Genomic DNA, 13,133 nt, shown 5'->3' on the forward strand with positions numbered 1-13,133 from the left:
ACCACCAAAATCCTGGAAGAAGAGGTGGCAACGAAGGCTGAGCAATGCCAGGGCCAGCTCTGCTTCTGAGGGGAGTTATCTCCACAACTGGTGGCAGTGCTGGGTTTTGCAGCCGAGAGTATTTCAGTACTTCATTCATTTTTTATTTTGCATTTTATTGTTACGTCTCCAAAACTGCTTGGGACGTGGGTGGCGCTGTGGGTTAAACCACAGAGCCTAGGACTTGCCAATCAGAAGGTCGGCGGTTCGAATCCCCGCGACGGGGTGAGCTCCCGTTGCTCGGTCTCTGCTCCTGCCAACCTAGCAGTTTGAAAGCACGTCAAAGTGCAAGTAGATAAATAGGTATCGCTCCAGCGGGAAGGTAAACGCCGTTTCCATGCACTGCTCTGGTTCGCCAGAAGCGGCTTAGTTATGTTGGCCACATGACCTGGAAGCTGTACGCCGGCTCCCTCGGCCAATAAAGCAAAATGAGTGCCGCAACCCCAGAGTCGGTCACGACTGGACCTAATGGTCAGGGATCCCTTTACCTTTACCTCCAAAACTGCTTACGTTAAAATGAAAATGTATGGTATTCAACTGACTTTTGTGCTCCAAGGATTAACACTAGCACAAACAGACACACACTTACCCCAGGTGTCACACACTGTCCCCAGATCTGTTCTAGAGGGGTGGGGGAACCCTGAGAACAGATTTAGATTTAGATTTAGAGGGTACACAGGGGAAGGACAGAGTAATTCCATTGTGCAAAGAGAAATCCTTGTGCCAACAGAATCTGAGACTTAGTGCACAGTGAGATTGGAAAAGCAGGACATAAACAGCTTAAATGAATAGACAGATCTTTTATTTCTCTAGGTCATGAATCATGAATGAAATTTATTATGGTCAGAGACCAGGTTGAGAAACACAACTGGAACTACAACCCCAAAAGCAAAACAAACATTTAAAACAATATACAACAATGGATTTTAAGTTTAAAAGTGCGATAGGCATATAAACACATAAAAACTTTAAATTAGACTACCTTAGAGGAATGACCCAAAATTGCCCGTGGATCCGGGTTTGGGAATTTTCTTAACAAACCAGATTGAATCGGGGGGTGGTCTGCGCCTACAGATCTGTGCGCAGAATCTGCCAACAATCCGGGTCGTGTTGTGGTCTTTGCCTAACAGAAGAAGATCAAATTTTTGCTTTACCGGGAGGTCAGCAAGCCTCACCAGCAGGGGGTCAATGGTTTCTCTACGTGCCTCAAAAGGGACAGCTAAAAAATATTTGTTCAGGGCTTCCTATATCCCCCTAGTTCTCTAGGTCAAAGAGCAAGAACATTTTACATGAAATACATAACAACAACAAAAAGTTCATTCAAAAAGAAGATAATGTATATCATAGAATCCTAGCGTTGGAAGGGACCATGAGGATCATCTAGTCCAACCCCCTGTAATGCGGGAATCTTGAACCCCTAACCCTGAGATTAAGAGTCTCATTCTCTACCAACTATGTAGCTATGCGGCCAAACAATCTTCAGGAGAATGATGTAGCTAAAACCACTGATGAACAAGCATAGCCAATTAACATGGCTGTGCTTCAGATGGTGAAACAATTTGTTCAGTTAACTGCAGTTAACAAACCAGACTCTGGCATGGTAACTAGATCTGTAGCTCATCAGTGAGAAATCCATATTTTACATTATGTTTACTCATACAGTTACAGAGAGGGAGGTTCTAGTAAACAGCCTTTGCCTCATCTCCTGAGCCAAGATATATCTACATATGAGTAGGGGTGGGAGAGAAATATGATTCATTTCACATTTAAAAGCAAAGTTACCTAGTTTGCACTTCTGAAACCAATAAAATAACTGGAATGCTTCTATCCTTTGAAATCTACACTCTCCAAATTTTGCTCTGCAGTTCTCCAGCCAAGTAATGTTTAGATAGATGTGTATACTGGGGTTAATTGTGCACGCAAATGCCTATGTTAGTGAAAATAACATACAAAAGTGAATTATATTAGGGAAAATTTATCTGCAAAAAAATGTATATTAGGCAAAATTCACACCAAAATGTCGGTGAATTAAAACAAACAAATACATTGCAAACTGATATGGGTATGTAGAGAACTGAAATTGAGATTGGAAAAACAATAAACAGAGGGAAACCAAAATTTGTAGATTTCACCCATCCCTGTACATAAGGTAGATTCATTTGTGTGTGTTTTCAAAAATGGTTTGTTCATTATCCAGAGCTCATGTTGCTCAGGATTTTTAGTCATATCATTCTCTTGTGGATTGTTTGGATCCATGTACAGTATATTACTCTCTTCTTTTTTGGACTCTGGGACAGTGTGTGTGTGCATTGCATTAGTTTTGGTTTATGGGGCAACCTGTGATTCTAGATATACTGTTGACAATAAACATCAGCTGCTTTCTGGAATTGACTGCATACTTTATTTAGGGTTTACTCTTGGGGTTTGGGGGCTCAAGAATTTGGGCTGCCTTTTTGTGCCTTTCTGTTGCCCGATTCCCAAGTCTGAAGAGCGGTTTGCTTTGGGAGCAGAAAGGCTAAGAGAAAATGTGTATGTTTCTGTCCTGAATATACTTTTGACATCTTGCTTTCTAAAGTAGAAGAATCTTCCCCAACCCTTTCCTGGCTCTGTTGCAAACTGTGATCAAAGCAAGAGTTGGTCCCTACAGTGAGTATCTAGGCATTTCCAAAGCTGGCTAGCTAGCTGCTCCTGTTTAGAATGGAAATTTACCAGGGGATTAAGAGGCTGTGGAAGATGAGGTCTCTGCAGTGGAGCTGGATTATGATTTGAACTTCTTAAACGAGCCAGCATGTGAGATAGCGGAGCCTTTTTGCAAGCCGTTCACCACCAGTAGACAGTAAACTAGCCCCCGTTTTTCTTTCTAGAAATCCTATGTAATAATAGTTGCTAATCTTAATAAAATCCAGAAAGCCAAATCAGAGCAAGGGCCATGCTGCCTGCCATCACTCGGAATGTACGAACACTTACAAATTTTGAGGAAGGGGAGATCAGCCAAATGAACAAAACAGCGTGAATGGGTTGCAGGAGTGAAGTTTATTTGTAAAAGTAATATTTACCACCCTTTGGGGCTTATGTCTTATATATTGGTAGCTTTTAAAATCAAGCAATACCACTTTTGGAAATATAGAATTCGTCATAAATTGTGTAATGCTTTTTTGTAAGCTCAAAATGTTAATATTACCTCTGGTTTACTTTTCTTATTTGTTTGTTGGTTTGTTATTCATTGATATGAAAGCAGAACCACTAACACACATGATTATATTTTAAATGTAAAATTCAGCAAGGAAACATTTCTGAAAAAAAGAGAATTTACAGTGCATGTTCAGCTTTAGGCTGGGAAAAGCAAGAGGCAAAATAAAATATTGGCTCAGATCCCAGCAAAAGAACTGGGTGGCTTCAGTTGCTGATGCGCACCCCCATTCCCAGCAAAAGGCACATCTGGCCAATTCGGTGTAATGTAGATCGGGATGTGCATATATAGATGCAAATTGTTCCTGGCAGAGCACACTCTTAAATCTGAGCTTGTACACATCTTGTGTGATTTATGAATTGGTTATAATTTCAAACAAGCTAGAAATCTCTCTTTTTTAAAAAAAATAGCTAGCTTCTGTGGCAAATTGTACTTGTGGAGCTGAGTGAAATTCCTTCCAGGTTGCTAGGTTACCCATGGATTAACTGCAGAACCTCATTTATCTCTTCTTTCCAAACTGAAAAGCCCAAGCACACGCAAAACATTCTGGTTTGCACCTACTTTAGGCCTCAGGTGGGGCAGGGCTTGTATTGTTGAATACTCCCTCAATCCCTACATGTAATAATGAACTAGAATATCTGAGAGAAATGTGTGGCACATGTCCCTCCGAACGTTAGTTCGTTGCATATAAGGCATATTCCCTCCCTCACTCCCCCCCCCCAGTTGATGGTACCTTCCAAAATTCGACCCCTGAAAGTGTGAAGTGATTCAGTCCAGAACTGCAGAACCTCATAATGGCGAACTCAGGTGGTTAAGTGCCGACGGGATTGGAGGCCACTGGGGAGCAAGAGAGGAAGGTTGCAGCGTTGTAATGGGATTCCTGAGGTTTGCAGGTATATAAATTTTGGTGGACATCCCCCTCAACCTTCCAGTGAAGACTGAGCATGCTCGGTAGTTGCAGAATGTCGGATATCAGTTGGAAGGAGTGCTTCTGTTAGAGGGAGGATATACTGCAACATTTTGCGGCTGCTCCTCTCATGTATGGGTTTTATGTATTGGGTTTTAGGCCCTACAAGCCTATGTGCGTTGACTCAGAAGAAAGCCCCACTGTATCTTGTGGGGTAAGGCTGCACCAGCAACATACATTTAAACCAGTATCGTGCTACTCCAAGCAGTCATGGCGGGGTGATTTAGCAACCAGTCTTCCAGGGAGCTCTGGGAATTGTAGCTCTGTGTGGGGAAAGGGGGGGTCTCTTCCAGCCAATCTCAAAGCCCATAAAAAAACAACACCCAGGAAATCCGTGCCTATTCAAAGTGGTATCTTAACTGCTGTGTTGATGGGACCTACGCATGATTAAGATTATATTCCAAAGAGGCGAGTCTGATACTGAGGGCTAGTGGGGAGGGGCAGATAAAAGACTAGACAGTGCTGCAAATTTTCTCTTGCCCAAAATTAAAATAGCTGTATTTATTTATTTATTTTTAGAAAAGGCAGCAAGGGTCAACATTACATTCATTGCTGCTGTACTCTTGTTCTGTTTTCTATACTGCTCTTTCCTCCAAGGTTCTTAGCATTGGTATGGACATAGGATGTTGATGCAGTAGTGGCACTGTGCTCTAAACCACTGAGCCTCTTGGGCTTGCAGATCAGAAGGTTGGCGGTTTGAATCCGCACAACGGGGTGAGCTCCTGTTGCTGTCCCAGCTCCTTCCCACATAGCAGTTCGAAAGCATGTCAGTGCAAGTAGATAAATAGGTACCGCTCTAGCGGGAAGGTAAACGGCATTTCCGTGCACTCTGGTTTCCGTCACGGTGTTCCGTTGCGCCAGAAGCGGTTTAGTCATGCTGGCCACATGACCTGGAAAGCTGTCTGTGGTCTGAAAGGGAGATGAGCGCTGCAACCCCATAGTCGCCTTTGACTGGACTTAACCGTCCAGGTGACCTTTACCTTTTTACCTATTGATTCAGTCTCCCATCCTCAAGGAATAACCGGACTCAAAGCTTGGAGAGATGGAACTGACCAATGGGGTTTGTGAGGGTTCACGAGCTGGACCAGACAGAACTGAATTCAAAACCCTGTTCAGCTTCCTGGCTTCCTGGCTGATCTTGAGCCAGTTGCTGTCTCTCAGGTTAACCAATATTGTTGTATGGATGCATAACACCACCCAGAGCTCTGGAGGAAGAGCAGTACGAAAACGAAATCAGCATAGCCTGATGTAGATTTGTTGTGCGTGCCATGACACCCCCACGAGTCTTTGCAACCCATCCGCAAACCTCATTTGCTACAGCTGTGGACCAGGGTTTTGAAGTGACGATGAGTTACGAAAAACAGCTCATTCCTGTTGGGTTTTTCACCGTCCCTAAAGTTCCTGATTCCTTCTTGAATAAAAAGGGAGCCTTCCCCCCCCCCCGACTTGCCCCATGCCTTTCAATACAGTCCGTAAAGCACATGATGTTTCATTTACAACTTAAGCAAGAGAAGGCAAGGTTCCTCCTTTATGGAGTTTAACCCTTCAGGTTGCATCTAACAATGACTCTGCACAAGGAAGTGGAATGATTTCTGCTTGTGCAACATAACTTTCCCTTTCCTCCACCTGCGCAACCCGCCCCCCAACGCCCCACCCCAACTTTGGTGGTTCTCCCAACTGGCCCGAACAAATTACAGGGGCTTGGAACTAACGGAAAAGTTAGCAAAATATATCGGAACTCTACACAATCCGAAAAAGGACAACTTTTCTAAAGTTTGGCATCCGTTTGTTGAACCCATTAAAGTTCAGGAACATGATTGGCAGCTGCCCTCTTCTCATGGGGTCCTTTGGAAAAACATTCTTGGATAACATGCTGACGAAAGACAATTGACTGGAATTATAATGTCTTTTTTTGGAATACTCCCTCCTTTCTCCTCGCATCCTTCCTTCCTTTCGTTTTGCTTCCTTGCTTTGATTTCTTTTCCTTTACTCTCTTCTTTATTGTTGTCATTGTGCTTTTTAATGTATGAGAATATGGAAGCAAAGGAAGGGGAGGGAGGCTGGGAGAAGAGAGGGGTGAGAGGTGAAGGGACACATCTTTGTATGAGACAACAGTTAAGATATATTTGTGAGCGGATCTTGAATTCTTCTTTCTCTATCGCTTTTCTTTTCTCTTTACAGTCATACCTCGGGTTAAATATGCTTCGAGTTGAGCATGTTCGAGTTGCGCTCCTCGGCAACCCGGAAGTAACGGAGCACATTACTTCCGGGTTTCGCTGCTTGCGCATGCACAGACGCTAAAAATGACGTCACACGCATGCACAGAAGCGGTGAAAAGCGACGCGTGCGTGCGCAGACGTGCCGTCGCTAGTTACGTTTACCTCTAGATGCAAATGGGGCTCCGGAACAGATCCCGTTTGTATCTAGAGGTACCACTGTATTATTTTTTGGGTGCAGATTAGCTTGTCTTGTATTGTGAAAAAATGTTAACAAAACTTTATATAGAAAAGAAAATGCAAAGCAAAGGAAGGAGAACGTTCATAGGTCAAGCGGAATGACTTTGTTGGATTCAACCCTTAGGTTCTAATCTAATTAGAAGAGAAGGAGAAAGAGTTGCGACAGTGAATGTGGTTAGCAAATTCAGTTACCTGTACTTTACAGGATATAACGCACCTGTCCTTTCTTAACCTGGACCTAAGAGACAGGAATTCAGTTTAAAGGAACAGTGGTGTAATGGGTCCGTTTTATTGCTTTGTCTTATCCCTTTTAACTGAAACACCCATAATGGTACTTTCTATGATGATGATGATGATGATGAGTCGTGACTACCTTTATTAAATGTTATCGTGTGCCCAGGGCAAACAATTGGCTTACCATCTCATTTGTTTCCGCTTTATTGTGTAGAAGACGTGTAGTATATGTCAAATGCTGCTTCCCAACCTGTGCAGCTTTGCATCGCATCAGAGGATTCATCAGCACAAATCGCCGTACACGTGTCCCGAGTGTGGTGCAATCTGTAGATCGGTACATTTCCAGACCCACGTCACAAAGAACTGCCTGCACTACACTCGAAGAGTTGGATTTCGGTCAGTATAATAAAAATACTTTCGAGACTGTGAAGTGGTATGCTGTATAAAGTTTTGAAAAGCCAAAACTTCAGGGGAAATGGCATATTGTTAGTGCCACATAATTATTTGAGTACTTTTTTTTTTTTTTAATACCTGAATCTACAGGCACATAGCAAGGGGCCAAATTTTAAAAGCTTAGTCTTTAAACAAGTTTCAAAATCTGTTATATGCATATTTCGGAATAATCATTATGGTATTTTGTGGTAGCTCATCCACTTGATGAGGATATTTTGAATTGACTCTCAACATGCTCTTCTAGAACAAGTTCCATGAGTAAATTACAGATGGAAATGATATGTGGGAATAAGTTAGCCACATAATTTTTCCAGGAGCAAGATGCAAAAACCTCCTTGCTTTGGCATCTGGCCACTCTAGCTGTACAGCCTCTTCAAGCTTCAAATTTGGGGGATGACATTTCCATTAATATTGGTAGGTTTGTTAAGGCAGAGCTGCTCAAAGTATGCAGGCGACTTCGGCATGGCTCTGACCTATGCTTTTGTTCCACCTATGAGTATCTTTGTGGCATGATATCAGAAAGGGAGAGAGGGTCACAGGGTTTTTTGTTTTATCTTTTGCTTCTTTCATCGTGAGACTTTTCCTGCATGCAGAACAGAGCTGTCGGCTTCTTACCAACCTTGTACAGAGGAAGATAAAATCCTTGGTCTGGGCCACAGTCCTTTGGGCCCTGTGCCCCAGGGTTGAGAATCTTTCAGTGATACAGTGGTACCTTGGTTCTCAAACTTAATCTGTTCCGGAAGTCCGTTCCAAAACCAAAGCGTTCCAAAACCAAGGCGTGCTTTCCCATAGAAAGTAATGCAAAAGGGATTAATCCATTTAAAAACAACCCCTAAAACAGCAATTTAACATGAATTTTACTATCTAATGAGACCTCTGATCCATAAAATGAAAGCAGTATTCAATGTACTGCAGTCACACAATCAATCAATCAATAGCTGAGCTGGGTTCCGCACAGTCACAAAAACAAAACAGAAAAGCCACAAAAACGCAAAAGAAATAGCAAAAGCAGAGAGACCTCAATGTAAAACTCAAAACGGAAGCGTGGCACTCAAATCAGAAGCATAACACTCAAAACGGAGGATGTTCGGCTTCTGGGAAAAGTTCGCAAATCAGAACACTTACTTCCGGGTTTGCAGTGTTTAGGTTCCAAGTTATTTGAGAACCAAGGTACCACTGTACTTGGAAAGAGTAGCATACTGGAGACATTTTGTATCCTTTATTTGTTCTGTGTACAGTTATAGCTGTGTCCTTGGCCATTTTCTACACGCTGTAGAAGGATGCTAGCACTTAGACCCTACGGTGTTGCGTTGCACTGCACAACAGAAAACGTTGACATAACTCTCCATCTCTTGCAGCTGTGTCCATTGCAATGTGGTATACTCTGATGTGGCGGCGCTCAAATCCCACATCCAAGGTTCTCACTGTGAAGTCTTCTACAAGTGTCCCATTTGTCCAATGGCATTCAAGTCGGCGCCCAGCACTCATTCCCATGCCTATACGCAGCACCCTGGAATCAAGATAGGGGAGCCCAAGTAAGCAGCTCTGATCTTTGCATCCTACTTGACTTAACTATTGACTTGCCAGGCTACGGTTATCATGCTCAGAAATGAATGTTGCGTGTCATGACCAGAACTCCCCATATGCCATCAGAGAAGTGGGAAAAGTCCTGGCAAGAGCTGGTTCTCCTACTTTCCCCTGTGTTTCTAAAATTAAAGGACAGGTGCAATATATAAATGAGACAAAAGAGCAGCATGTTCGACAGCATATGCTTAGAATGCTTAATTCAAGAAGGTTATGAGTGAAATTGGTGAGAGTGTATGAGCACCCTGCTCCCGTGTAACTGAAAAAGTTGCACAGAGATCCGTTTATTTTAGCGTGTTGAAAAGGTCTTGCGTCAAAGCAAATTTTAGGTCACGTTTTCCCACACAGAGCCGACCTTTCAAATAGGGATTTTGCAGCGGTTGAAGCCTCGCTGTTTTCTTTTTTCTTATTTTTTAAAGTTTTTATTATTAAAATAATTCAGTATTAATACACACATATTGCGAATATACAAGCATACATTTCATACAATCCTTAAAAATCTTCAAACATACCTACACTCAATCCCGCAGATAATTCCTTTTCCCATCACCGTCCACCACCCCTCACCCCACCTTTGTGTTAGACTTCCAGTCTGCTCAGTTGCAATTTCTTTCCACTTCTATTACTTTCCTTCACACACCTTTAACCTAATTTCATGCTCTTTTTTCTATTACACATTGTTATCCATCTTATTTAGTATTTCAGTATTTAAAACGGAACTTATTTATTCTAATAGGAGTTCTGATTTTTCAATATGGTTTTGCAAGTATCCTTTAAACACCTTCTAGTCCCTGTCTATCCTCTCTTTTGAGATTCTTCCCATTTCTCCCATTGTTTTGGATATGTTGTAATACTCCAATAATTTGGCAAGCCACTCTGTTTTTGTCAGCGTTATACCGAAGCCTCGCTGTTTTCCTCTCCCCAGATTTCTCATATTCACTTCAGTACTTCCTTGCTGATGGTCTAGGGCAGGGGTCAGCAACCCGTGGCTCCGGAGCCACATGTGGCTCTTTTACACCTTTGCCGCGGCTCCGGGGTGGATACTAGCGAGGGGAGGAGGCGCATTGTGTGCCCCGACTCTCCCCACTGTGGCGGGTGCTGTACTGGCTGTGACGTCGCATGGGGGCGGTGCGTGCGTTAGTCACGCACCGTCCCGACGTCACCTTCCCGCCTGCTGTCAGATCGCGGCTCCGGAGATATATTTGTTTTAAATGTCGCAATGGTTTTGCGGCTCCCAGTTTTTTTTTCTTCGGAAACGGGTCCAAGTGGCTCTTTTTGTCTTAAAGGTTGCAGACCCCTGGCCTAGAGCAGTGATGGCCAAACTTGGCCCTCCAGCTGTTTTGCAACTACAATTCCCATCATCCCTGGTCCTGTTAGCTAGGGATGATGGGAGTTGTAGTCCCAAAACAGCTGGAGAGACAAGTTTGGCCATCACTGGTCTAGGGGAACCTGTTTCAGCCCAAGGGTATGTCCCCCTTATGGACAGCTTTCCAGAGGCCACACGTCAATGGTAGGCAGGGCCAGAGGCAAAAAAAAAAAGGGTGGAGCCAGAGGTAAAAGTAGGCGGGGCAATGGGTACAACTTTGTACGACAGGCTACATTCCAATTATGCACATACAAACATATATACACATATCTTCACACTACATGCAGACAGGAAAAAGGCAGTTCACAGGCACATTCCAACCAGGCAAAAGAATGTGAGGAGAGTGAAGCCAGGCAACAGCCCTTGGGGGGCGGGGCCAAGGAAGAGCCACGAGAGGCCGGAAGCCTCCCCCCCAAAAAAAAACTCTGTAGTTTCCTGCTCCTTAAATAGGGGTATCTGTGCTCACTCCAGATGCAAATGGCCATTCCTCTCCCAAGGGAGCACTCTGTGTGACAGAATGATAAGGGTCTTTAATAGAGAAATCTAAGCATCCTTGCTAGATTACATTTCCCAGGGTTTCTTAAGTCAGAACCGGTATGCCGCTGTTATAAATGCATAATGCAGATACAGCATCTACAATGTATCTTCATAGAAAAAGGAGGAATGTGCAAAATGAGAATTTAATTATTATTTTTGCCGTTCCTTTCAAACGTTCCTCCGGCTCCCCTTGACGTCCCTCCAATTCTTCAGCTGAATTTTGCTCCGGGTGAAAATTCAGTGTCAGTTCTAATGATAAGTGGCTGGTAATGCTTCCCTTATTAGGAGCAAGAGTCCTTTGTCTGTGTTTATGGAAAGGCACTGAAACCACCAAGATGATTTACAGCCTCAAGGGGTTGTTTGAAAGCCCATTGCCATGCAAGCACTACTTTCAGTTCTGCAAAGGTTGTTCTTATGAGCCTTAGAAATGAAAACGCCGGATTGCCACTGAGTGACCTACATATCTGGGCCTTTTCGGGTATTGCTTCCGTGCATTGGGCTTATGTGTGGTTAGCTTCACCTACAATTTCACACTGCCCTGTGAGGCAGTATGAGGTAGTGGTTAGAGAGCTGGATTAGGACCTGGGAGACCAGGGTCCAAATCTCTACCTGCCTGATTTTCATTTGTAAGCCCCTTTGAGCAGCCCCTTTGTGGGACAGAAAATTGGGGTACGGTTTAAAAACCTATGCCAGTAATGCAGTCTTTTGGAATAAATGAAATGCCACAACAGACTGACGTTATGTCTTCAACTGCCTTTTTCTGTGTGTTTTTCTTTTAAAAGGATAATCTACAAATGCTCCATGTGCGACACAGTGTTTACCCTGCAGCCTTTGCTGTATCGCCACTTTGACCAACACATTGAAAACCAGAAAGTGTCTGTCTTCAAGTGTCCAGACTGTTCGCTTTTGTACGCACAGAAGCAACTCATGATGGATCATATCAAGGTGTGTGGGCTTCATTTGGCAACCATAACGGGGAGCCACCAGAAGTAGATGAAAGTAGGTGTAATGATCTCTGGCAGGCAAGCAAGCCTGTAATGTAATGACGCTCCGGCAGTTTTATGCACGTTTATTTACAAAAAATACACACCCAGAGCCCGGCTTCTTGCCTGCTCGCATTTACAATAGTTGGTCAGTCTGCATTTTCACCCCTCCCACACCAGGAAGGATGCCAAATTCCCGCCTTTCCCCTCTTGCCCTTCCGTTGCCATCTGATATTATCCAGACACCAAAACGGGGACTGAGAAACTGGCCTGCCCCCTCCCCACTCCCACTTGACTGACTCAGACCTCTGCTTATCTGCTGATTGCCTAGCAGTGCTCTGGCTGCCGTACAACTCCGCCTCTTCTTGAGATCTAACAGAGTCTTCCCCAGGAAGGGGGGTCGAACTGCCCTTTCTCTGTCAGCCAGTTCTCATCTGCAGAGTCAGACCCTCATGCACCTAGTTCGATTTCTGAGTCTAACTCTTCCCCTGCGCTCAGGGCGGTGGGCACGTTCCTGACACCAGGTTAGATGCCCTTGTAATTACAAGGGAAGCAGGCTTGCGAACGATAAAACTGAACGCGTGAAACGGCATTATATTCTAGGAACCAGGTCACTAAACTGCTTAACCCAGTACTGTCTACTCAGGCTGGCAGCTGCTCTTCTCCAAGTCTCAGAGCAGAGGACTTTCCCAAATCTTTGAACTGAACAAAGCCTGAACCTGGACCTTATGCCAGGGGTGCAGTGCGATGCCTTCCAAATGTTGTTGGCCTGCAGCTTTCATCAGCCGCAGCCAGCGTGGCCTGCAGTCATGGATGATGAGAGGTGTCCCAGCCTCTGCGCTATCGTACTACGGAGTTATGGCTGCTCCCTTAATCTGCACAGTTTCTAAACTTCATGCAGATTACTATGAAGTTACAGAATCCACTTTCAGAGACTTTTTCTTTCCCTATATTATAGTTTAAAAGAAAACAAACCCCCACAAAATTTTTCTGCAGTGGTGTTTTGAGGCTGACTACTACTTCTGGTAGGGACGCGGGTGGTGCTGTGGGTTAAACCACAGAGCCTAGGACTCGCCGATCAGAAGGTCAGCGGTTCGAATCCCCACGACGGGGTGAGCTCCCATTGCTCGGTCCCTGCTCCTGCCAACCTAGCAGTTCGAAAGCACGTCAAAATGCAAATAGATAAATAGGTACCGCTCCGGCCGGAAGGTAAACGGCATTTCCGTGCGCTGCTCTGGTTCGCCAGAAGTGGCTTAGTCATGCTGGCCACATGACCTGGAAGCTGTACGCCGGCTCCCTCGGCCAATAAAGCAAAATGAGTGCC

The 13,133-nt window shown here is 44.2% G+C and overlaps 1 protein-coding gene across 3 annotated transcripts in view; it reads left to right on the forward strand.

Annotated features, from left to right (window-relative positions):
* The window catches only part of ZNF532 (zinc finger protein 532), a 55,350-nt gene that overhangs the window by 28,413 nt on the left and 13,804 nt on the right, over window positions 1–13,133 (forward strand). For all 3 annotated transcript variants that reach the window (XM_083575516.1, XM_083575517.1, XM_083575518.1), the window contains 3 exons: window positions 7,101–7,282; window positions 8,698–8,874; window positions 11,609–11,771. In XM_083575516.1, coding sequence (XP_083431642.1) covers window positions 7,101–7,282; window positions 8,698–8,874; window positions 11,609–11,771 — 522 coding nt within the window. The remainder of the gene's footprint in view (window positions 1–7,100; window positions 7,283–8,697; window positions 8,875–11,608; window positions 11,772–13,133) is intronic.

Source organism: Podarcis filfolensis, assembly GCF_964270895.1.
Source record: "Podarcis filfolensis genome assembly, chromosome: 11".
Taxonomy (NCBI): domain Eukaryota; kingdom Metazoa; phylum Chordata; class Lepidosauria; order Squamata; family Lacertidae; genus Podarcis; species Podarcis filfolensis.